This window comes from Drosophila teissieri, chromosome X, assembly GCF_016746235.2.
Source record: "Drosophila teissieri strain GT53w chromosome X, Prin_Dtei_1.1, whole genome shotgun sequence".
Classification (NCBI taxonomy): Eukaryota; Metazoa; Arthropoda; class Insecta; order Diptera; family Drosophilidae; genus Drosophila; species Drosophila teissieri.
The window spans coordinates 5,624,785-5,648,495 of NC_053034.1; the positions used below are offsets into that span (position 1 = coordinate 5,624,785).

The 23,711-nt window shown below is 42.9% G+C and overlaps 1 protein-coding gene across 1 annotated transcript; it reads left to right on the plus strand.

Moving 5' to 3' along the window:
• Positions 1–742: 742 nt before the first annotated feature.
• LOC122623699 (irregular chiasm C-roughest protein) lies at positions 743–22,557 on the plus strand. Its single transcript, XM_043802996.1, has 8 exons — positions 743–1,072; positions 8,366–8,463; positions 16,698–17,196; positions 17,389–17,589; positions 18,519–18,746; positions 19,045–19,147; positions 19,544–20,092; positions 20,247–22,557. Exons 3-8 carry the CDS (start codon positions 16,702–16,704, stop codon positions 20,960–20,962), a joined length of 2,292 nt encoding a protein of 763 aa, XP_043658931.1. The 5' UTR covers positions 743–1,072; positions 8,366–8,463; positions 16,698–16,701; the 3' UTR covers positions 20,963–22,557.
• The last annotated feature ends 1,154 nt before the right edge of the window (positions 22,558–23,711 follow it).

Genomic DNA, 23,711 nt, shown 5'->3' on the forward strand with positions numbered 1-23,711 from the left:
AGAAAGACTGCAGATTTCTACCAAAATGAGAAGAGTTGTGGGTGCGAAGAAAGAGGAGAGATGGTGAACAGCTGCTGTCCCGACAGCATTGACCTCTTGACGGCCAATTCTCCTACTTTATCTCAATCTGCAGCGTTTAAAGGGCTTATACTTTATGTGATTTTTTTTTTATCTTCTCCGGCAACAGTTGGTGGTCCACACTTTTGGCGGAAGGTGGCGCTGCTAACAGCAAATCAGAGTGCAATTAAGGCCAAAAGACAGATGGCCAAAAATCGTGGCACATCGGCCGGCTTTATCCCAAAATTTGCTTGCACGGAAAAAAATGTACAGCGAAGACAAGATTAATTTGTTTAAATTATTTCTAATACGTATAATATAATTTATACGTTGCATAAGTTGGTTGCAAAAACGTATCGTATAGAAATATATTATCAAATTAATTAAAATTTCTGGGAATTTAAAAAAAGCATGGACACTCCAAAAATAATCAAAATGAATAATAAAGTTAAACAGAGGTTGCATCGAGCCGCGCTGTTAGCCCTGTTGCATGCTGTTAGAGCGCGAAACACCACTTGCAACATCCTCGAACATGTTGCGTCGCTTTGTTTTGTTTGAGGACAGGCCGCGCCGGCCGAAGAAGTCGCATTTCTGGATCGAGTTCGCACTTCGTTCCGTTCGCTCGTACCGTTCGCTTCGCAGCGGCGGAAACTCCGTACTTTCGAAAGCTGGTATCTCACAGATACTTCTCGAGACCCCGAAGACGAGAACTCGCATATTCGCCCGAGAAAACTCTCAGTAAATGCTTATTAAACCGAAATATAATTAAACAAATTTTTTTTTGGTGCAAAACGTAAGCCAAAAAATTTTATTTTGGTGTGGATTACCAGTGGAAAAGTGAGTGCTTAAAATGGAATAAACAAATGGAATGGAATCATAAAAAAAAAAACAAAAACCAAACAAGCTGAAAATTGTCACCCAACGATTATGGATTAGTGCCAGTGGCCGTTCAGAGTCAGTTAAAAACATATGCATATAATAGGACTAAGGAGCCCGAATTGATTAAACAAACAGTGTGAGTAAAAAAGTTCAACAGTAAAATCTAAAGAAAACTCCTGTGTTTTGGCTTTTTTCATGCGCCAACTGCAACAGCTGCTCCCTCACTTTGACCTTTTCGTTTGATTTTGTTTATAATATACTGTTAGCCAAGTCCCCGCCTCTCTTGGCCCCCTAAAGGTATCGCTTTTGGCCACTTTGGCATTTTGATTTCGAGTTTGCTTGAGTGTTTAGTTTTTTCTGAGAAAATAGGGTTTTCAATTGAAAATTAAGGCAAGATTTTTGATTGCTAAAAGACTTTGTTGAATAATATTTATTTTTTCCTTTCTGCTTGATGAAACGCCCAGTGGCAAGAACTAGTTGCTCACAATAAAAGTATGTGTCTCTTTACTAAATAAAATACCATCTTTCGAGTAAGGATATATCATACGAATCTGAAAATTATGTTTATTATGAAAAACCTAAGCTCAGTTAATTGATTTAATTCTTAGAGTTATTAAAAAAAACAATGTTTGTATGCGTACATAATCAAGTTTACATGTTAATGGTTTATCAATATAGACATATTTTGAAAAATAGTTATGCAAAGATGCAAAGACTGTTCCAATTGGATATTTACTTTCCCCTCGTCAGTAATAGATCTTCAACTCCAGACCTTGGACACCTAATTAGCTTCTTCTGACCATTCCCCCCTGAGCATCTGTAGAAAAAAGTGCCCTGCTTAACTGATTCGATCTTCTCTTTCTTTGGTTTTGCATGATTTATGATTTCCAACAATAACTTTGAAAAACAAAATGTAACAAGCAAGTCAACGATTAGGCCTTTCGTAAGCACTTAAGTTGAAAAATTATTATTAAATCTATAGGATAATTTTTTTTCTATACAAGTATGTACACAAACAAAAAATCTACTTGAAAATGGTTAAACAATGCTAAAATTATTCTGAATAATTTACGGCATACGATAAACTATAATGAATATAACATTCAACTTCAAGTTTTAATCTACATAAAAGCCAATTTATATTAAATGTGCGCTCTGCTGTAATTCTTAAATGCGCATATTTATTTATAACATACTTATGCTATTTCCATGTTTTATGTGTGTCATTTAAGGATTAATACAAGGTTATAAGTAAATAAATTCGCAAATACATTTAAAACATTTTCTCATTGGTTAAATTAAAAAAATCAATTAATAAATCCAATCGGGATTTAGTCATTTTTCATACATTTCTTTCTGTGTAGCTCCCTCCAGCTGTAAACGAAGAAAATGTTGCTAGCGGCTTCGGTGTTAAAGACACAAATGCGAGTTAAAGAAGCTGAAGGCCCAGAAGCTTTACCAATACGTTGATACAGATACAGATACTCACACATCTGCAAATACATACAGAAGCGTATCTTCAGACTCACGCACCTGTCCCTTGTCATTAAAAAAGCAAGCAAAGTTTCAATCTTCTTTGGCAAGCTAACCTTTTACTTACTCTGCTGCTGCTGCTGCCTTTGCTCTCATATATGTCGCATGATAAGCACAGGAAAATATTGATTGGCTGGGAGATTTGCTTAAACTCGATTAGGAAAACTAATCTTAGAAAGTATAGACATTTGACCAGAAAATGTATGCATTTTTTTGATATTCAATGACTTATTTTCAAATTTATTAATCTTAATAGAAGCGCATATGAATTCATTTTTAATAATGTTATAAAGTTTTTTCTTTGAAAACAAAATATTGTTTTGAAAGTGTATTTGAGAACGTGTGTGCAGCTTTTGGATTTTATAATTTGGCCCAATTTGCTGGCATTGCAAATTGCTAAAAACGTCTGAAACAATCGACAGGAGGAAAATGGGGAGTGTGGGACAAGGATGGCAAAAGAGGCGTTCAAGAGGCGTGGCAGGAAGTGCAACATGCTCATGTCGCAAGTTGTTGTTGCCTGTATTTCTCCTGCACTTTTTTGCTGCTGTGTTATCGATTGGCGAGGCCGCATTTGTTGGATCGTTTTGACGCGTCCTCGTCAGCATGTCGAAACTTATTTTTCCTTTTCAATTTCGCCCTGCGATTTTGCATTTTTTTTTTCGCCTGCCTGTCGCTTTGTTAGTTCTTTGCATGCCACAAATTATGTTCGTCACCCCCTTTTACCCCACCTCTGGATTACCTTGAGAGCGGTGCTGTCAGGCTTTTTGACAGTTTCTGCCGTATCGGTTCCACCGATTTGACTGCTGCGCTTATCCATTTTGCCCTTTTTTTTTTATTCTCTATCAAGACAGTGCTCCGTTTAAGGAATAATTGGTATTTTATATGATTATCATTTGGGCACAATAAGAAAATACTTATTGCCTGGTATTTGCATCTGCCAGCTTATTTCTCATCACATCTCTAAGAAGAAATGCAGACAAGGGCATTCGAAAGGCAAGCAATTTATCCCTTGGTTAATTTGGTTAATTGAAGACAATTGAGGGCCGCTTTGCAGTTCATTAAGCCTCATCAGCGTTGAGAAATGGGGCCCAGAATCCCAAACTCAGAATCCCAGATCCAGTTCCATCTATACTTTCCATCTCCAGATCTGTTGTCTTGTCGCCAGACTAATTAAAATATTTGCACTCAAATGCTTAAGCAATAAATATTTGTCAAGCCATCATCATTAGGAGGAGGCTACAGGGGGGGCTTCTGACCTCAAAACATGGCACTCCACTTTCCGGGGAGGGGGGCAAAATGGAAATGGAAAATGAAAATCTATGAGAGGCGGCATTTTTAAAGTGCGCCACTTTGGCCTGCATTTTTGATGAGCTTTAATGGCGCCGCCTTAATGCAAGTGAAGCATGCAGGGGGTGGGTGTGGGGACACACCCCGCTCACCCCCGCTCACCCCACCACTCTGCGCCCATCGAGAATGCCAATTAATAGTCATTGATGGGAAAAGTTGGACCCAGAGTGGAAAGGCAGGGAAACTGAAGTGTGCCATCGCCTTGAAAAGGCTAAAAGGGGGTGGGAAAAATTGCAGGAAAAATCTCCCCCTAGAGTGGGAGTTAAAATGGAAAACGGGCCGCCATGTGTGATTCCATTCCCTTGACTTTTCGGTGGTTGGCAAGCGGCCCAAAAAGGAAAAAGAAGCGAAAAGACCCAAGAAATTCGTATCTCAAATGGGGACAAACATCAAATTAGTCTAAAAATGAAAGAGGGTGATTTACAGGAGGGGGAACATTCAAAGACTGAACTCAAATGGGCATAAAATTTCCTTATTGTCGGACAACAGTCGGAATAAGAAAACGAAGTCCGAATGTGTACGGCCATATGGCCCAAAAACGAGAGGAGAATTGGAAAATAGGAATTTTTTGAGGGTGAAGGTAAATCGGAAGCTGTCGATAGTTTGATGAATAAATATGTCTCAGATGGGAAGTTCCAATTTATGTTAAGCCTAATTATGTTTTATTGGGGATAAATGTTAGGCACATTAATATTGATCATAATACAAAAAACCATTTCATTTCATTATAAAAACCAACATGTACGGTTAAAAATACAATATATTAATTTTGATAACTAAACATGTGTAATGTTATGCTTGAATGTTACTTTCTTTAATATCGAAAGACATTTATTGAGAACTCTTAAATTGCATATTTACAATGATACTTCACACTAATTGACCTAATCCGTTGTTCTTCTGAGTCCTCGTGAAATCCCCAGGTTGACACCTTCCTCTAAGGACCATTTTCATCAGCAATTGAACGCGACGCGAGCTGGAAGAAAAAAGCGCTCAGAAATTGAGAGAACTTATGAAAATGTTTTACAATATCCTTTTCGTGTTATTACAAGTGTACGTCCTTGTCGCCAGCTTTGTCAGAATGTCTGGCAACGCTACTTGTGCACATTTCCTCCCCGTTTTCCACCCCGAATTTCCCACGGCTTTTCCCTCAGATTTTCTCCGCTAAGCGCCTTCTCTGGGTAGAACATCTTCACTCCTTTGGGGCGTCGTCAAGTTCGCGCTGCGTTTGAATATGTCATTACTCGTTTGGCCCCCGCATTTCCCCAACAATGTTGACGCGTTGTCGTCTCCATTCACCCACTTACCCACCCATTGGCCCGCCACACCACCGCACCACCATCTCACTCTACCGACGTGTGGGTGGGTGGTGCTGGTTTCCTTTTCTTGGCCTGACTCCGCTTGGCCCGACTGACGGAAGTGACAGTTGAACATTCATTCATTCATTCATTCGCTCGCCGGCTCATTCATTCAGCTCGCACTCAGCTAAAAATCCACCCAAAAACCACCCAAAAGCCAACCCGCGGAAGGGGAAAAATCAAGCAAGGCACCCGGCGACCGGGAACCATAAAGAAAAAGCAAGGCAGTAGCAAAAAAAATACAAGACCCTACGAAATTTCTATGGCAATTTGGGCAGCAACGTGAAAAATATTTAGAGATGCTAGCGTGATGAGTTTATTGAATTTAAATAGTAATATAGTAAATAATCGCGAGTTCTTAAGCTCGTTAGGGAAATCTTTGAAAAGTTGTTGTCTTAAGTTTTGGTAACTAATTTTAAAATGTGTATATACATCCGTTAAGTGATGCCCCAGTTTTCTTAATTCTTTGCTGCATTCACGCTGTCATCTCGAACGGGAAAGAAGTAACCATGTGCGATGTCTTCGTCTCCGACTTTTGGGCGGAAACACAACGCAATGACTGAACGGAAGTTTTTTGGAAGCGCATAAAATTATTATGGAGTCTCCTGCACGGTCTTCCCGTTCGCTCTACTCCCCTTCTTCAATCCGTATCTCTATCTGAATATATATATAGATATATATGTGTATATGTATGTATCTTTTTGCCTTCGAGGACGTGGCGCGTCAATTGAGAATTCGAGTCTAGGACCTTAGCCTCCACTGGCACTTCATAGTCCTGCCGCAGTCAGCTTTTTTATGGCTCTCCTTTTTCCTTTGTGAATTCACTTTAGTTTGCTGCCCGGGCTATCTCTATCTCCTTTCCTTTCTGCCGTATTATTTTTATGCGCAAATTTAATATTTACATTTAGCCAAGTGGATTTCGGGCTATCGTTGGCTCTGTTCGGGCATTTTTATCAACTGACAACTTCTGACCGCAGAATGTTCCCGTCCTCGCTGATTCTCAGATGTATCTGCAAGATAAACAAGAACAGGGCAAGAAGCAGCAGGAATAAAATGGCATTTAGATAAGCCCGAAAACTTTGGACAAGGCTCAAAGGTGGGGGCTCTACTTCTACTGCTTATACATGTGAAATACTTGCGGTCTACAAGATTAAAATTCCGGAGCGATGATAGCGGGATGATGGTCAAGGAATGGGAGCGGACTTTTGCAAAGATCTTGGGAAAATCCCGTCAGGAATATGCCAAGTCGCTTCGAATTACAATTAAAATAGGCAGAGGAAAAGAGTGGTTGAAATTAACTATTTAATGCAGGGGGAAAGCAAAAAAGTTGCTCAGAACATGGGAAAGACTTTGGAAAAGTTTTAATAGTGTCCGTGGAAAAGAGCTGACGGAACTTTGCCTCACAAATTAAGAATTAGCTGGCTTAGTTTTATATACCGAAACTGTATTTCAATTTTAAATCTACTGCCAATATAAAATAGGAAGGGGAAAACGGATACTATACCCGGGCGTCCAATAAATAATTCATACGGTTCAGGACTATGAGTCATTATGCAACCACCCCCTCGGTTGCTCTAGTTAAAGTTTCGATTTTACTTATTTTTTTTGGACAACCACCGAAAATAAGGAATCGCAGTCACCCCGCCGCACTATGAGTCATCGTCATCTGGCAGGACACAACAGGACACCCCCGCCGAGGATTAGCAGCTGACTTTGGTCTACGGCGAACAGCTGACGGGGTGCTTTTATTTTTCTTTTTCCTGCCACACCCCTCCACAAAACCCCCCACCGGCTGGATTTCTCGATATTCCCTTTATTTATTTCCATTTTTTATCCGCGCTGCTGAATTTGTAAAGCATTTCCAAGTACACGAGCGACAAACAGGCAACCACTTAACGCTTGTTGCCACATTCAGCTCCGTTCCAGCTGTCCTGTCTGAAAGTCCTGAGTCCCGAAGTGCGTTCAAAGCCAGGATATCACCCCACAAAAGCCCCCTCCTCCCCCTGCCAAAAAATACAAAAAATATAAAAACACAGAGACAATCGCCTGATTCGGCTTTCGTGCCACACACGTTTTGTACTTTTTCATTTCTGTGTATTTATTTGTATTGTATTGCATGTTCCGTCTGTGTTTGTGTTTGTGTACCTCCGCCCATGAAAAAGGGGGTATCTACGCCCCACACCCCACACACCACACCCCCCAAAAACCTGAGGCATGCAAGGATATAATCGAGAGCATAGCCAACGGAACCCTCCATGAATCATGTCCGTCGCTTTATCAAACTAAAAAGGGGGTAAGAAGAGCATGGAAGGGGCAACAAGAAGGGGGCTTCTGGGGTAGGCAGAACCCCGTTATCTGTGGTTATATTTACGGGTCTGTGGCATATACAATGTAGGAAAGAAAGGGTTGCAAGGACCCCCTAATGCAGGCATCAATTTTTCAATTTGTTTGGAGTCTTTGCATGCCACTAGAAAATATTGGGAATAACATCGTCGATTAAATGCGGTTGCATTCTTGGAATTTAGAGTCGTAAGCAACATAATATGTAACTAAATTATCAAATAAAATGGTTTATTTGATTATTGATTTAATACTGTTCACATTTATGATCTTCACTGTTTCCAAAGAACTTTCATTAATATATAGTGCTACGGACAGCGGCCTTCTGCCATTATCCCATCATTCCAGCAATATATTTTCATTGCAGCAATTACCAAAGATCATAATAGAAAATTAAGTAGAAAAGTACTGTCGCCTATGGGGAAAAATTCAGACCCAAAGACCAAGAACACAACAAAAAAACAAAAAGAAGCACACACAACACAACATAGCATCAAAATGTCGATTGTTGACTTTTTATGCGAAATATGCGTGATTCCCTGCAAGTTTTCGGCCAGAATGAAAGTAGTGAGTACGCAGTGAAGGGGACTACGGGTACATAATGTCTAATAAACATTTTGTGCCCTATAAAAGGGCTATGAATGCGGAAGAACGTCGCTGCCAAACACGGCCTGTGCGTGTTTATGGCCAAGATGAAGACGAACAACATTAGGGCCAACAGAAACATTAGCCGCAACAATTAATACGTACAGAGGCAAACAAATGAAGCCGCACAGAAACAGAAACAAAAACAAGAATTGAATTAATAATCTTACTTATGTTTCCCCCTTTTTTTTCTCCTGTTTTTGCAGATCTCAAGGCCCAAAGGCAAGGAATAGAAAGGAGGAAAACAAGAAAAGTGGGAAAGTGACACTCAAGACTTCAGTCTCCCGTTCAAAAGGTGTTGAAGGTAAGTCGGAAAAGTAAGGGAATATAAGCGTATAAAAAACATATTACATTTGTAAATGACAAAGTGATTGAAATTAGTCAATTATTATTATTATTATCAATTATCCAACTACATCACTGTTGATGTATTAAACGTTGAAATATAAATTAGAAAAATGATAAAACATAAATCGTGGCCAACAACTATTTATCCATCATCCTATTGGAACTGTGACGAGTCCCTTTTTATAGACACATATATACACGTTTAAACAACTTTGATATGGACACATGACTGACATTACACAATGGCCATAACAAAACCGAACTCAAGTCGCAACCTCAAAAGAGGAGAATAATAAAATAAAGCCAAGAAATACAATGAGCAGAGATACAGATACAAAAAGAATGGCCCACGCCAAGCCCGCAAATAAGGTAGTGTGGCAACCCTGGCCCGTTGTAACCCCCCCTGTCATGTGCACACACACATGTACCCCCTTCATTTTGGGCTTGGGTTTGGGTTTGAGGTTGAGATTCAGTCTGAGTTTGGGTTCGGGTTCGGCGTCCATAATAATTAGTTATAATCGGATTTAGTTAGACGCAAGCGACCGAAGGTGTCGCCAGTTGAAGTTTTCGTTGTTATCGTTGTTCTCGTTGTGACTGTTGTTGTAGTTGTTGTTGCACCACCACTTGTACTCCTTAACTGAAATAGTGTATGTGATTTTCTATATAGAGTTAGATAGATAGATAGATAGATATATAGATATACCGCCCACACACCCACTCGTGTAACGGTCGACCACAAGGCAATCAAATGGAAAAGCCAGCGAAAGAAAAACTGACAGCGACGAGTGGGTCGTCGAATCGGCGCAATATATACTCGTATCTGCAAACGTCCCAATATCTCCGGATCGTACCTGCATCTATATCTGTATATGTCTGTATCTCTGCACCTTTGCTTTCCGTTCGTGTTCATTATTACTGCTCTTTTCTAACACGTTTGCGTTTTCAGTGGGGGTCGAGGGGATAAAAAAACCTGTATGGGAAAGGTCCCGCTCTTGTTTATTGAATTGATTCGAATTTGTGTGGAGTCTCTCTGTTCGCTTTTTTGGGACGATTTAAAATGGGTTTTTTTTTTGTTGTTTTATATTCTTTCGGGGCCTGCAACGCGCAACGCGCAACAGCGACTGCAGTGTCATGTGGTGGGGATATAACTCAATTAGCTGCATGGGGAGAAGGAAATGGGGGATAGTGACGGCCGGACAAAAGAATAAGCCCGAGATGAGGTAGCCAGCGAAGAAGATTGTTTATTTTTCGGGCTCTGTTCGGGTTTGGTTAGGTTTTTTGGGAGACAGGTACCCGTACCCGAAACAGTGACAGCTGTCAGGTGAGGGTTTTACGATTTTGTTTCGTACTTTCTTGGTCAGGCAATTGTCGTTGAGGATGATAATTTGAAACGAAAACATTGCCTATGGGAACTGGGCGTGATGTGGAATTGGTTCAAAGAAACGTGCCATGGTGTTTAGTTAGATGTTGCACTTGCATGTGCGTGACGCTAGTTGCAATTGTCACTTGGGGCTGGAAAATAGCCTCAAGTAACTCGAGGTTGGTATACCATATATAATTACATTTAAAACCTTAAAGGACACTTATTAGAGTCTATCAAGAGATCGTGAACAGAAATGTTAGCAGCATTTGGCTTTATCAAAAACCAATAGTTAGCCAATAGTTGCTGAAGAATCTCCCAGTGAACACATAAATGCTTACAATCTGACGCCTATTCAAATACTGTCTGGTCAAGTGCAGCTTTCGAAATAGTTTTTCACTCTTTGCCAATGGTCGTCGTCTCTGGTGGGTTTTCGTTTCGTTTATTTTATTTTTTATTTGGAGTTCGGATTGGATCGATCTATGTCAAAGTGGCGGCCCACACGAAAACGGGTAGAAATAAAACGAAATGGATGGAAATGAAATGAAAAAATGTCGGTGTGTGGGCGAACTTGGACTTGGAATGGAACTCGAATGGAGCATAAAATATGTTAATAAGGCTTAAAGTTATACAAATCTCTACTGACTGGCTGGTCGGACTGGCTGAGCTGGCTGGCTGGCTGGCTGGCAGCGTCGATCGCTTGTAATACAAAACCATAAACATGAATTTGAAAAAAATGCTAAACGTAAAGTGGAGAAGCTGCTGCGGTCCGCTGGGGAACCCAAAACCAAACCAAAACCAAAACCTAAACCCCAACCAAAAACTCCAAGCCCAAACCAAAACCAAAACCCCGACTAAACCCAAGTCGAAGCCAGCTGGCTTGTCATTGTTGCAGTGTCTTTTCTTGGCCTGGCTTAATTTCCTGCTGCTCGACTTCAACTTGTTTTGCTTCTTCGCAGCTTCTCCCCTTTTCAGTCAGCCGAAAAAGAAAAAATCGAAATAATATAACCAACCGCACACACAAAAGAGCATAAAAAACAACAACCACGAAATCAGTTAAGTTCAGGTGTTCAATTTACTGATTGAAATTCTGCTTCGATGTGGCCAAGCAACTTTCATTCGCTCTGCTCCATTCCCCAAGCCCATCTCCTTTATATACCCACATGTACATATATATACTAGTACCAAAGCATACCCATACATCTCTATCTTATGATTTTATTTGGAGTTTCGGCTGCTGCGAGTTCGATTCATAATTTTATGCCTGGCCATGTCAGGAATTATGTTAGAATTATGCTAATGAGAGTCCGATCGAGCCGAGATGCTTTAATTATACACGGCTAACAAGTTTTTCACCCCCTTTGCCAGGTCTTAACCCCGCGGAGCCTGAAGAATTGATGAATAACTTAACTCGTTCTTCTGGGTGAGCTGCAGTTGGTTATTATTATATGAAGGCAAGACGGAGTCTCGGCTTGATTCGATTAGTGTTATGAAATCTGAGATGGCTTTAAGTTTCGCCTCGGGCTCATTGATCTAAGGGAGTTAAATGCTCAAGGCATTGTTTAGGCAAGCCACTTTGATCATAGATTTAGCACATGTAGCTCTTTATCCGCTGTAAGAATGATTTAACAAATTTCGAGCCCGATATGTCATATGTCCTTCACTAGTTTATTATTTTGCTAATGCAGTGCTGAAAATGTATCTAAAAGTGCTTTACACATACCCATCCAATCTGTGAACGGCCCTGACTATCATTTGCTTCAAAGACTTTTAACTTTGTCCCAACGTTTCGTTTTCTCTTTAGATAATTATCAGAGCCACTTTTTTAAGGATGAGCGATGACCTTTTCAGTTTGCCTTTACTTTTCCGTTAAGTTGTGCTGACTTGGGCCAAAAACTTCTGGTGTGTGGCCCATTAATAGGCGATTTAAGTTTATTTTTCTGCCAGTTGCCTTTTTATTGGCACTGGAATGGGCCCACAACTCCCAGATTCGGATGGCCCAGTTTGGCCCCAGGACACACATTTGTCTGGTAATCAGAGATGGCAGCAGGAAAGCAAGAGAGGGTTCTCGGAATCCGGAGCAGTCATCATCCTTTGACTTTGACTTCTCCCTGGCTTTCTCCGTTTGCCACTTAGCAGTTGCCTTTTAGTTGATTTGTTCGAGCAAACAAATTGTCAACAGAAGGGGCGGAGTGAAAGGAGGCGGAGGCCCGCACAGACATACGCACAAATTGATTTTAATTGTTAAGCATTCCCTTTTTTAATTGTCCTAATCTCTGCCGAACCCTGGACCTCGACCAATATCCTTTATGCCTTTTCCGGTTATCCCCGATTCCCCGATACCCCGATTCCTGTCCCGTTTACCCTTCCGCTTGTTGCCTTTTCCATTTTGTCAGCAAAAGTCCTTTAAGTAGCCTTCCTTTTGGCCGAGCTTTTTTCTTCCTTTTCCCTTTCCCTTTCAATTTTTTTTTTTTTGGTGAAGGGTTAACCGGTCCCTAAGGGCACTGGCATGTGTGTGCGATAGAGAAGGACATTGTAGGTGCGACAGGGACAGATGGAGGCGTCCTCAAGTACAGTCGACACTTTAACTGACAGTTAAAGTTGAGTTTTCGGTTTGTTTTGGGAAACTTCGAGGCAGCTGGGACAGCTTACTCAGGCCAACAGAAAACCAAAGGATGTGTGCCACAGATTCACTTACTTTGCAACGCATTACGTTGCATTTCAGGCAGCTTTCTTTGGCTTTCTTTGAAGAAATGTAAGCCTGGTTTTTTGGGGCTTTCGTGTATATTCCATATATATTATTATTCTAAAAAATATTTGTAATGTTTCATTTCACTATGGGAATCGAAATCGTCTTATTCGGTCGGTGGGTAAGTGAACAAAAACAGATTGTCGCTCCATTTGGTGAAGACAATCTGGGACTTAACCCGCTTCTAGCCCTCACTCAGATGGTGTCTTTCGCTCTTAACCCCATGCTGCCAATCACTGGCAAACAGAAAACTCCGATGGCAAGAAAAACATTTCCGCTGCGAACGCTTTCCGCTCCAGTTTTCAATTTTCGCAGCTCCGGCAACACAGAGATACAGTAATTATTTTCAGGCGACGCTTATCACACATAAATCTCGACTCCCCGGCCCTCCGATCTGAACCAATCCAATCGATACCGATACTGCCGACTATATGGGTAGATGGTTGCCTGTTTTGTCAGTCAGTCGGCAGTCGGCAGTCGGCAGTTGGTCGTTGGATGTTGGATGTTGGAAGTTGCCAGTTTTGCCAGTTGGCAGTTGGCAGCAACTTCCCCGGCCATCGGGCTTCCTTTCTGCAGCTGCCTTTCGGGTCCCCGGTCTCCGGCCCCCTTTCCAGGCCCCCCTTCCACCCCTTTTTTATACGCCCCTGGCCTCTACTGACCACAAGATGCAGCTGCACTTATCCAACATCCAACAGCATCCTTTAATGCCACAGCCCAAGCATCTGTTGTGATATTTATAGTTGCAAGTTGCAACTGGAATCGGGGGAACAGGTGCTAAGACGACGCCCGAGATCGAGTTGTCAGCCCAGAGCGAGAAAAAAAGGGTTACTGGTTTGGCAAAATAAAGAATTATATATATGTATAAATAAGCCAAAAAATACTTTAATATAATAAGTCTGACGCCAAGCCAAAGTATTAATAAATAATGCATATAATTAACACGGGATTTTGGTATGTTGTGGCACAGGTAATAACACACTGTCCCAATATTGCCTCTGTTTTAATACAAAACAATAAATCAAAATTTAAATTAAAAAACCCTATATCTTACACATTTTCCGTGAACCACTTCCACATTCCTGGCGGCGCTAATTATTTTTTTTTTCGCCCCTCTCAGCCAGTGTAGAAAACGTAAACCCGTTTCCACGATCGCATTATTATCGCCAGTTCGCTTCGGTTATTAGATGCAAGCTGCAGCGGATGTGCGGCTTCCTTCGAGACTTTTGTCATTTACGGTTTATCTATCCCCCTTGCGATACCTGCCCCTACCCCACCCATTTTTCTATACCCCCCACCACCCCAACGACGGCTGCTCCTTCTAAGCACGTCGAAGTGGCTCTCATAAATCAATAAAGAAAGGCCCACCTGGTACAAATAACTTTGAAAAATTTATATTGAACACCCGCCTTGCTTCTTCCTCTTGCGAAAGTTTTTCGGCAGGTGGGCGGCGGAAGGGGGTGTACAAAACCCGGAAGGGGGACACCAGGGCTCTCCACTTGAGCTTTAGTTCCGTGGCGAAAGAGAGATGCCCGATGCCCGATGCCCAGGCACTTTCCAACCAGATGGCAGCTGCTACTGTTAAGTCTCGGACTTGGCCAATGAGTGGAGTGATTTGTATTGTTGGCCAACCACTACCTACTGCGCCACCCATCCCCTGCACCACCCACACGTTTGCGGGTCGAGATTGGGGGCAGTTTTCTTGTATGACATGCCCTGGATATTGAGACAGTGACAGCAACATGAAGAAAGCAAATTAAAAAAGCCAAATAGTGAAAGAGCTTTAAAGGAAAATCTGTGGTGGCTCCCAAAAGGTCAGGAAACTTTGAATAGGCTTTAAAATGGTAAAATGGAATGTAATGATCTAAACCAGTTAGATTTAATGTCTTAATAAGAAACCAGATCAGGAGCAAAGTTTAACAGTTAGAAATATGCTAAAATATTCATATAATTATTATCATCGTAGTCAAGTTGGAATCCTGCATCGAATTCTAGGCTAAGATCAGGTTTTGCCGTAAATTCCTCCAAGGCAATAAAGCCAATTTCTTCGATCCAATACGCAGGCCATCAACACTTTCCCAAAAATAACAGACGAAATCTGAAAACAGATGAAACCGAATCTTTATCGCCCATAAAGGGCACAGAGCCCCAAAGAAAATAAAACTTCCCGTGAGCGTGTCTAAAATCGGTTTTAATTGGCTTGGCAAACGCAGTATATTATCATCTTCAGCTGGAAGTTGGTGATGATCTGGAGATTTCCATCGAATGGAGTTTCTCCCACAGCGTTCAGTGGATTTTGGATTTCTGGTTTTTGCTTTTCGGATACAACTCTAATTTTGAGTAATTTTTGAGCCCCGCCTCTCGGATTTCTAACCCTTCCGTTTTGTCTCCCTTTTTGTTATTTTTCCAACGGAAGCCCGCTAATCTTTCGCCTCCGTTTGCATCTTTTTTGGGTTATTTTTTATGGATTTCTCCTCTTCTATTATTTCATTTTCTGTTATAATTTCGTTTAATTCGAGGCGCCAATTTCCGTATAAATGCAATGAAAACAAATAATAGCGACGAACTACAAGAAAACGAAATTAGACAGACGGAAGCAGTCCAAAAGAGTAGAAGACCCAGAAGACCCAGAAGTTTCAGACCCCAAACACCAAGACAATATACAGAAATAGTAAAATAGTAAAATAGTTGTCCAACAACTGGGAAAAATGCGTGAGAAAATGCCAAGGTAGCCGTAGCCGGCACCTGTACGTCGAGCTGGAAAAGTGGGAAAGTGGAAAAGTGCTGGGAAACGGAGGAGGAAAGGCGGAAAGGGAGAGTTAAGTACTTAAAGTGAGAGACTGTGCTTCATATATTGTAGCTGCAATTTATTAGGCAAATCTCCTTAAACGCAACTCGAGCTGGAAGTGGAGATTGAAACTTGTGGACTGGAATTAAGTGGCTAGCAGCAGGAATTTGGCCTAACTGATTTCTACAAGTCGGAGAATAAAGAATAAAATCAATTGCCATTTCAAATTTAATTTCCCAGGCAAAATAAGCTTCCTATTATAAAGGTTTATAGAAACCTTTTTTCTGTGTAATCGTGCAACTAATAAACACAGCTCAGCGACGTTTACTTACCTATTTATGTGATTGTACTTTTGTGTGGCTCCAATTTTATTGTTCGCTTTTAATTTAATTCTTGTGCTCGACATATTTGCGCGGTACTTTGCGGTATATATTTTTGCAAGATTTTTGCACATTTGCCTCGTTTATGTGGCCCTTTGTCGTAAACTGTGCTATTGCCCCGCGGCTTAAGCCTTTTCTGTGATGGTCGACCGTGCGCTACCCTGCACGACCCTGCACCACCCAGCACCACCCTGCAGCACTCTACACCACCCAACCTCCTGCGTTGACTAATTTGAATGTAATTCGTTTTCGGGGCTCACGTACGGCTGTCTGCACTTGGAAAACATGAATAAAACCGAATAAAATGCGAATGAATATAAAAATGGGTACTACGGGTACATGAATAAAAAAAACCAAATAAAAAAACACAAAAAAAAAACACGCGCGCCAACAGCGAACAATAAACGAACAATAATAAGTAATAAGACCCTGAGGCAATTGTGGCCCCCTCCCCCTCGAAAAATTTGTTCAACAAAACGCGAAACGCGATAAAAAACAAACCAAAAAACGCAACAAAGCAAAACAAAGCGCATAAAAAGCACAGCAAATAAACAAATAGATACATGTGTGAACAAGAAGAAAGACAATTTTGTTCGGCGCTCCATTATATTTATATTGGCGCCTGCTCAAGGCTTCCACCAAAATCCAATCCGGTTTCCCCCGGCCATTGTTGCACAAAAATCGCAGCTAATTGAAGGACTTTTGTCATTGGAGGTGTTTCGTGTTGCCAAGCGTTGTAGGAAGTACATATGTTATCTCTCCATGTGTGTGGATTAAAGAGGACTGGCGCAGAAAGAAAACATCGATGATATGTGTGCAGTGTGCAGCCAAATTAACAATTAAAGGCCGATAGAAATGGTTCTAATTCAACAACCTGTTATAGTGATTCATGTGCTGCTTTTTTGACATCTTTCAGCACCATGTTGCACACGATGCAGCTGCTCCTGCTGGCCACCATTGTGGGCATGGTCAGGAGCTCGCCGTACACGAGCTACCAGAACCAGCGGTTCGCCATGGAGCCGCAGGATCAGACGGCGGTGGTTGGCGCCAGGGTCACGCTACCCTGCCGAGTGATCAACAAACAGGGCACGCTCCAGTGGACCAAGGACGACTTTGGACTGGGCACCTCCCGGGATCTGAGTGGTTTCGAGCGGTACGCGATGGTCGGCAGTGACGAGGAGGGCGACTACTCCCTGGACATTTACCCAGTGATGCTGGACGACGATGCGCGCTACCAGTGCCAAGTGAGTCCCGGCCCCGAGGGCCAGCCAGCCATTAGGTCCACATTCGCCGGATTGACGGTGCTCGTCCCGCCCGAGGCGCCCAAAATCACCCAGGGCGACGTCATCTATGCCACCGAGGATCGCAAGGTGGAGATCGAATGCGTTTCGGTTGGCGGAAAGCCGGCTGCTGAGGTAAGCGTCTTTAGCTTTCCATTTTTGCCTGTGACGGTGCCCAAAAATATGCAGTGGAAAAAGTCAAACGGATGCATTTGATTAGATGCCCCTAAGCTGCAATTATTTTTGGGCCGCCTATATGACAACTCCTGTGAGAAAATGACAATGTACGACAATCCGTGTTTTCCCTTCCTTTCTTATTCCCCGCAGATTACCTGGATTGATGGCCTGGGCAATGTCCTTACGGATAACATTGAGTACACGGTGATACCGCTGCCTGATCAGCGACGCTTTACGGCCAAGTCCGTCCTGCGACTGACCCCCAAAAAGGAGCACCACAACACGAACTTCAGTTGCCAGGCGCAGAACACGGCGGACCGCACCTATCGCTCGGCGAAAATACGTGTCGAGGTGAGTAGTCCCCTGGCCAAAAAACCAGGAGCTGACCCCCCGATGGTCATTCTGTTGACAGGTCACTGCAGGTTTTGCATGAGCACTTACACTTACACAAACGTTGGGCTAAGAAGGCAGTTTACAAGCAATTAGAAATGGGACATTCTTTGATTTTAAATCCATGGATTAATTATGTACACAAATGAAAAGGCCCGTTTGCTTTTTGGCAGGCATAGTGAATAGATTGATACCTCTTAGATTGTTCGTCGCTAAGCTGCAAACTTATTTTTTCAAGTGCATCCTGCTGCCGCAGACTGAGGTTACCTTATCTATAGTATGGACTATGGACGGGGCAGAAGGGAAAGAGGCTGCTATCTATTTTACGTGATGCGATGCGCTGCGGAAGTCCCTTCTTTCCCGAGGACAGCTGCAAGCCGGGGGATAGTATTTTTTGAATGGGCTTTTGTGCCGGACATGGCTCGACACTGACGGGCTAATTCATGCCCGGACATAAAGGCGCCCATCATGGCTTTCCCTCGCTCGAACCCCTCATTCCGTCGGGGCGGGGGGTGTGAAAGTGAGGAGCCAACAAAGACCTGACCTCAGCCCACTTGTCAATGGCCTGGTTTTCGGCAAGGTGGGGTGAAATCGGGGGAGTCACATGTCCATGGCGCGCTGACAAATCCCTGACCAAGATGTCTGGCCAAGGAGTGCAGGGATGCCCTGCTGATTGGGCTGATTGAGGGCCAGCTTGAAGCGCACGCATGGGAATTCCTTGGTCGCCAAGGACATTGCACATAAATTGGTAGTACAAGAGGCCCTTTGAAAGGGGGACAGTTTTACCAATAAAATATATACATATATGACGATTGAAAGTATTAACACACTCTATGTAATATTTGTTGTAAGAAGGAATCTTAATACATTTCTTTTACATCCCTTTTCAGGTGAAATATGCCCCCAAGGTGAAGGTTAATGTGATGGGCTCGCTTCCCGGCGGTGCAGGTGGTTCGGTCGGTGGTGCAGGAGGCAGTGTCCACATGAGCACCGGTTCCCGGATTGTGGAGCACTCGCAGGTGCGCCTGGAGTGCCGGGCAGATGCGAATCCCAGCGATGTCCGGTACCGCTGGTTCATCAACGACGAACCGATCATCGGCGGCCAGAAGACAGAGATGGTAAGTGGCGCTCCTCCTCCTCATTTTCTCCTCCTCTGCGCTTTTCCAGCGCCTCTCCTTTGTTGAGTCGTTCCCCCGAGATTTTTACTGGGGAAAACAGGTCCACATTCCACTTGGCAGGCTGGCGCATAATTAGAGCAACTATTGCGATTAAAATGCTGCCCCTGCTGTTGTATAATGTTGGCAATTATTGAAACCAGTTAGATCGCCACCGGAAAGGCCTAACGTTCCCACAATTAATCGCAACTGGAACTCATGGATCGACCCTCTCTCTCTTCCCGTTTTCCCGTCGTTTCAGGTGATACGCAATGTGACTCGCAAGTTCCACGATGCGATTGTCAAGTGCGAAGTACAGAATTCCGTGGGCAAGAGTGAGGACAGCGAAACCCTCGACATAAGCTGTAAGTTATTGAAGTTTTATTTATATATGTATTTAATCTATATAAGGAGAGTAAAATGATTTACATTTTAAAATACTATCTATAGTACAAATAAATGCCTGCGACTGGCATTTTACTGTTAAATCGTTATTAATATCCGAAAATTGAAAGTAAAACACAACGTGTATTTATACAGTCAACGTAAATTGTTGACATTTGTGAATTTCCATAAGTCAACAGTATAGCTTTGGGCATCACACTTTTGGCAAAATGCAAAATCAATTGAAAATGACCATTTAATGGTTTTTCTTGCAAAACTCCAAACATATATAATAAATATTTAAGATACATATACATATGCATGTATGCATTAAGCCAAGCCAATTTTAATATATTATTCAATCATTTAAATTGCAGATGCTCCCAGTTTCCGGCAGCGACCGCAGTCGATGGAGGCGGACGTGGGCAGCGTGGTGTCCCTAACCTGCGAGGTGGACAGCAATCCCCAGCCGGAGATCGTCTGGATCCAGCATCCCAGCGACCGGGTGGTGGGCACCAGCACGAATCTCACGTTCAGTGTCAGCAATGAGACGGCTGGCCGGTATTACTGCAAGGCCAATGTACCCGGATACGCCGAGATTTCGGCAGATGCCTATGTCTATCTGAAGGGCTCGCCGGCGATCGGATCCCAGCGGACACAGTACGGACTGGTGGGGGATACGGCCCGGATCGAGTGCTTTGCCAGCAGTGTTCCTCGAGCCCGTCACGTCTCGTGGACTTTCAACGGCCAGGAGATCAGCTCGGAATCGGGACACGACTATTCGATCCTGGTGGATGCCGTGCCGGGGGGCGTGAAGAGCACCCTCATCATTAGGGACAGCCAGGCCTACCACTACGGAAAGTACAACTGCACGGTGGTCAACGATTACGGCAACGACGTGGCAGAGATTCAGCTGCAAGCCAAGAGTGAGTATCCCTAACAATAGTTATATAAGTGTGTCCAGTAGTATAGTTTTTCCACTTAGTATATTAATCATGTCACATGATCAAAGTATTGTAAAGATTCTCATTCCGCCATACTCAAAGCAAATTTTCCGCACTTTTCTTGTGTTTTTCGCAGAGAGCGTTTCCCTGCTGATGACTATCGTGGGCGGCATTTCGGTGGTGGCCTTCTTGCTGGTGCTGACCATTCTGGTGGTGGTCTACATCAAGTGCAAGAAGCGCACCAAGCTGCCGCCAGCGGACGTGATAAGCGAGCACCAGATCACGAAGAACGGCGGCGTTAGCTGCAAACTGGAGCCAGGCGACCGCACCTCGAACTACAGTGATCTGAAGGTGGACATTTCGGGCGGCTATGTGCCCTACGGCGACTACAGCACGCACTACAGTCCGCCCCCGCAATACCTGACCACCTGTTCGACGAAGTCCAATGGCAGCTCGACCATTTTGCAGAACAACCACCAGAATCAATTGCAACTGCAGCAGCAGCAGCAACAGAGCCACCACCAGCACCACCCACAGACCACCACCCTGCCCATGACCTTCCTGACCAACAGCAGCGGCGGCAGTTTGACCGGCAGTATTATTGGATCCCGTGAAATCCGCCAAGACAACGGGCTGCCCAGCCTGCAGTCGACCACCGCCTCGGTGGTTAGCTCATCGCCAAATGGCAGCTGCAGCAACCAGAGCACCACCGCCGCCACCACCACCACCACCCACGTGGTGGTGCCCAGTTCGATGGCCCTGAGCGTGGATCCCCGCTACAGCGCCATCTACGGCAACCCCTATCTGAGGTCCTCCAACTCATCGCTGCTGCCGCCACCCACAGCCGTTTAGGGTGGACCAGCACCGTCCACCACCACCATCACCACCACTGCCAACAACAACGATGACCCACTGAGCCACGCTAAGACTGATCTCACAAGGAACCGAGGCCCCGGCGGCTGCTTTAGGGGGCTATCACTGTTGGTGGTGCGTTTTTTCAGCTACCAAAAATTCGAATTGCTTAGGTTTAGGCACTTAGCTCACATACATCCGATTATATAGACATAATCGTAAGCTGATCTTTAGCATCATCATTTCTATAGTCCTTAGGTCTAGGGTACTTTATTTTTTTTGTCGTTTTTGTGTTCTTAGCTTAAGGATCTTACAGTAGGCTAATCCCCAGTTTGATCTAGAGAGAGACTATGCTTCAAAGAATGAGTGTTAAGCATTTACAAAACGAAAAGAAAAAACAAATCTTAGGAAGATTAGAAAGTTTTACTGCTTGTTGAGAAAACGCCTTAATGTAATAGTTAACTGATTGGGAATTTAGCCTCCAGTTAAAAAAAAAAGTTGGTTTTCTTGGGGGCGGAAATATGCGAGAGCGGTTTTGAACATGTTCTCAGATTTCAAACACTTTTGCAAATATTATTTTCCTTTCAAATATTATTTCCCCTTAACCTATTGTAAATAGGTAAATCTCTTATACTCAAAACATTATTCTCTTTTATTTTTCAAATATCCGAATACATTTTTTGTACAGTCTAATGTACAACAAATTTTAGAACTATTTTTTACCGCGCACCTCTACCTAAGATTTTCAAGTCCCGAGAATATTCCTTCGTCAGAAACAGCTGCCCCTATATAATCCGCAAAAAAATATAGAAAACTAAACGAAAGAATTCAATTTTATGTATACACAGATACAGATATAGTATATGCTAAATGTTAATGAAATATATACAAGCATGAAGACATTCAGTTGAATGGATAGCGAGTAAGCAAACGAAATGCCAAAGTACCTGATAGTATTTAAGTAGGGGGTGGATCGGCCTTTGGATCGGTGCCGCCCCCATCAACTTCTTCTGAATTATGTAGCATTATCTTTTCGCGCCGCAACTCTAAGCTATGACTTGGAATTCGATAGTGCGTTTTACGGTTAAATAAATATAGAAGCTAGATCTTGACAGTCGCCTTAACTTATGACACGCCCATACATCTCAAATCGCCCATGCCCATGCAAATGTAGAAAACAAAACAAAACAAAGCAAAACAAAACAAAAATGAGAGCGTAAACGTATTCAATTCGTCAGTTCAATTGTGCTAAGTGTACTTCTAAGTGTATAACGGTCTAATTATCCTAGTTGTAGCCTAACTAATGATAGACACGCATATTTAAAGTACGAGTATAGACCTAGCCCTAGATATACATCCATGCATTTTTTTTCATAGGCCTAAGAATTATATTTTGATAAGCCAGCGTATTTCGTCTAAGGATCCACGGAAAAGTAAACATTACTATTTCTTTTTGCTATATTTATTAGCTGTGGGTATTTTATTAGTGTCGCCAATTAAACGCGAAACGAACAAATGTTTTTTGTTTACAAAATGCATATGATAAAAGCAAATAAGCAGCATGAAACACACACACACACACACACAAAGTTAAACACGAAAACAAAACAAAAAAACTGAATAAAAATTTATTGATAAAAAGAAAGCCGAGGAAAGCGAATTGAGAGTTGGACATCAAAGACGGAAGACAAATAAACGGTTGGGGGGGCAAAAAACATTTTTAATTTGCCCAGGTCGGAAGGACCAACTGTCAGCTAGCTGCAAAAAGCCAAAAATCAAACAAACAAAAGTGAAATGAAAATGTTCCACCACTGGCACCGCTGGCACCACTTGCACCACCACCGCCAGTCATGTGTGTTAATTTATGGCAAGTCGCCTCGCCGTTCTCGGAGTTACTGCACTGCAGAAAAAGGTGGGTATATTCTATATTCGCAATTAAGAATGGTTGCCTTTCGCGAATAAGCAAGTGCTGAAAATAAAAACTTTTAAATAAAAGCAAACGTCTTTTACTCAAATTTGGAAATCAAAAATATCTATTTCATGAACTTTATTTGAATTCTTTTGTGTTCTTTTGTTATTGATTTCTTTTTACTTTCTAAATTTCATGTTAAATTATTACACTTTTATGTTATTGATTTCCTTTTACTTTCTAAATTACAGGCAAAATAATTTAACTGAAAACGAATCTGAGTAAGTAGTAAACAAACACTTTCTTATGCATCATTTCGTTTGCGTCCTGTGGCCACAGTATTTTCGCTCAGTGTGAATGACCAGAGTTGTGAAGTTGACAATGCAAACAAACGGCTCGCTAAGCTCGACTAAAAATGCTTAATGAGAGTGCGTAAGGGTGGCCCAACCGGTGAACCACCCCCACACCCACACCCACCCGTTCACCAGCTCCTGGCTTCTGACCCCTTCCTCTGAGCCCCACCTCCTCCCTCCCCCGCCCTTCCCTTCTGGCCGCTATTTGCAGGACCCTTTTTCGCCGCCCCTTGAGGCAAGTGTTGGCCGCAAGAAATTCTGCGGCTATGGGCAACAAAGTCGCGCACGACGCCCATTAAACTAAATTAGTTGCCCTTTGTCACCGAACGACCCTCGCTGTCACACGTGGCTCGCTGGGGGCGTTGGGTTTGGGTGTTTTGGGGCGGTGGGTTTGGTGCTGGGTGGTGCTGGGTGGTGGTGGGTCGCTCAAACATACGTGCACTTAGCCAGAAGGAAGTTGCAATTGCGGTTGGCTGTGTTAATTAGC

Excerpts from the sequence above, each read along its gene's own strand:
- LOC122623699 (XM_043802996.1), top strand. The coding sequence starts at position 16,702 with ATGTTGCACACGATGCAGCTGCTCCTGCTGGCCACCATTGTGGGCATG. Across the intron at positions 17,590-18,518 it reads CGGCGAAAATACGTGTCGAG|GTGAAATATGCCCCCAAGGT; the intron begins GTGAGTAGTCCC and ends ATCCCTTTTCAG. Across the intron at positions 19,148-19,543 it reads CGAAACCCTCGACATAAGCT|ATGCTCCCAGTTTCCGGCAG; the intron begins GTAAGTTATTGA and ends TTTAAATTGCAG.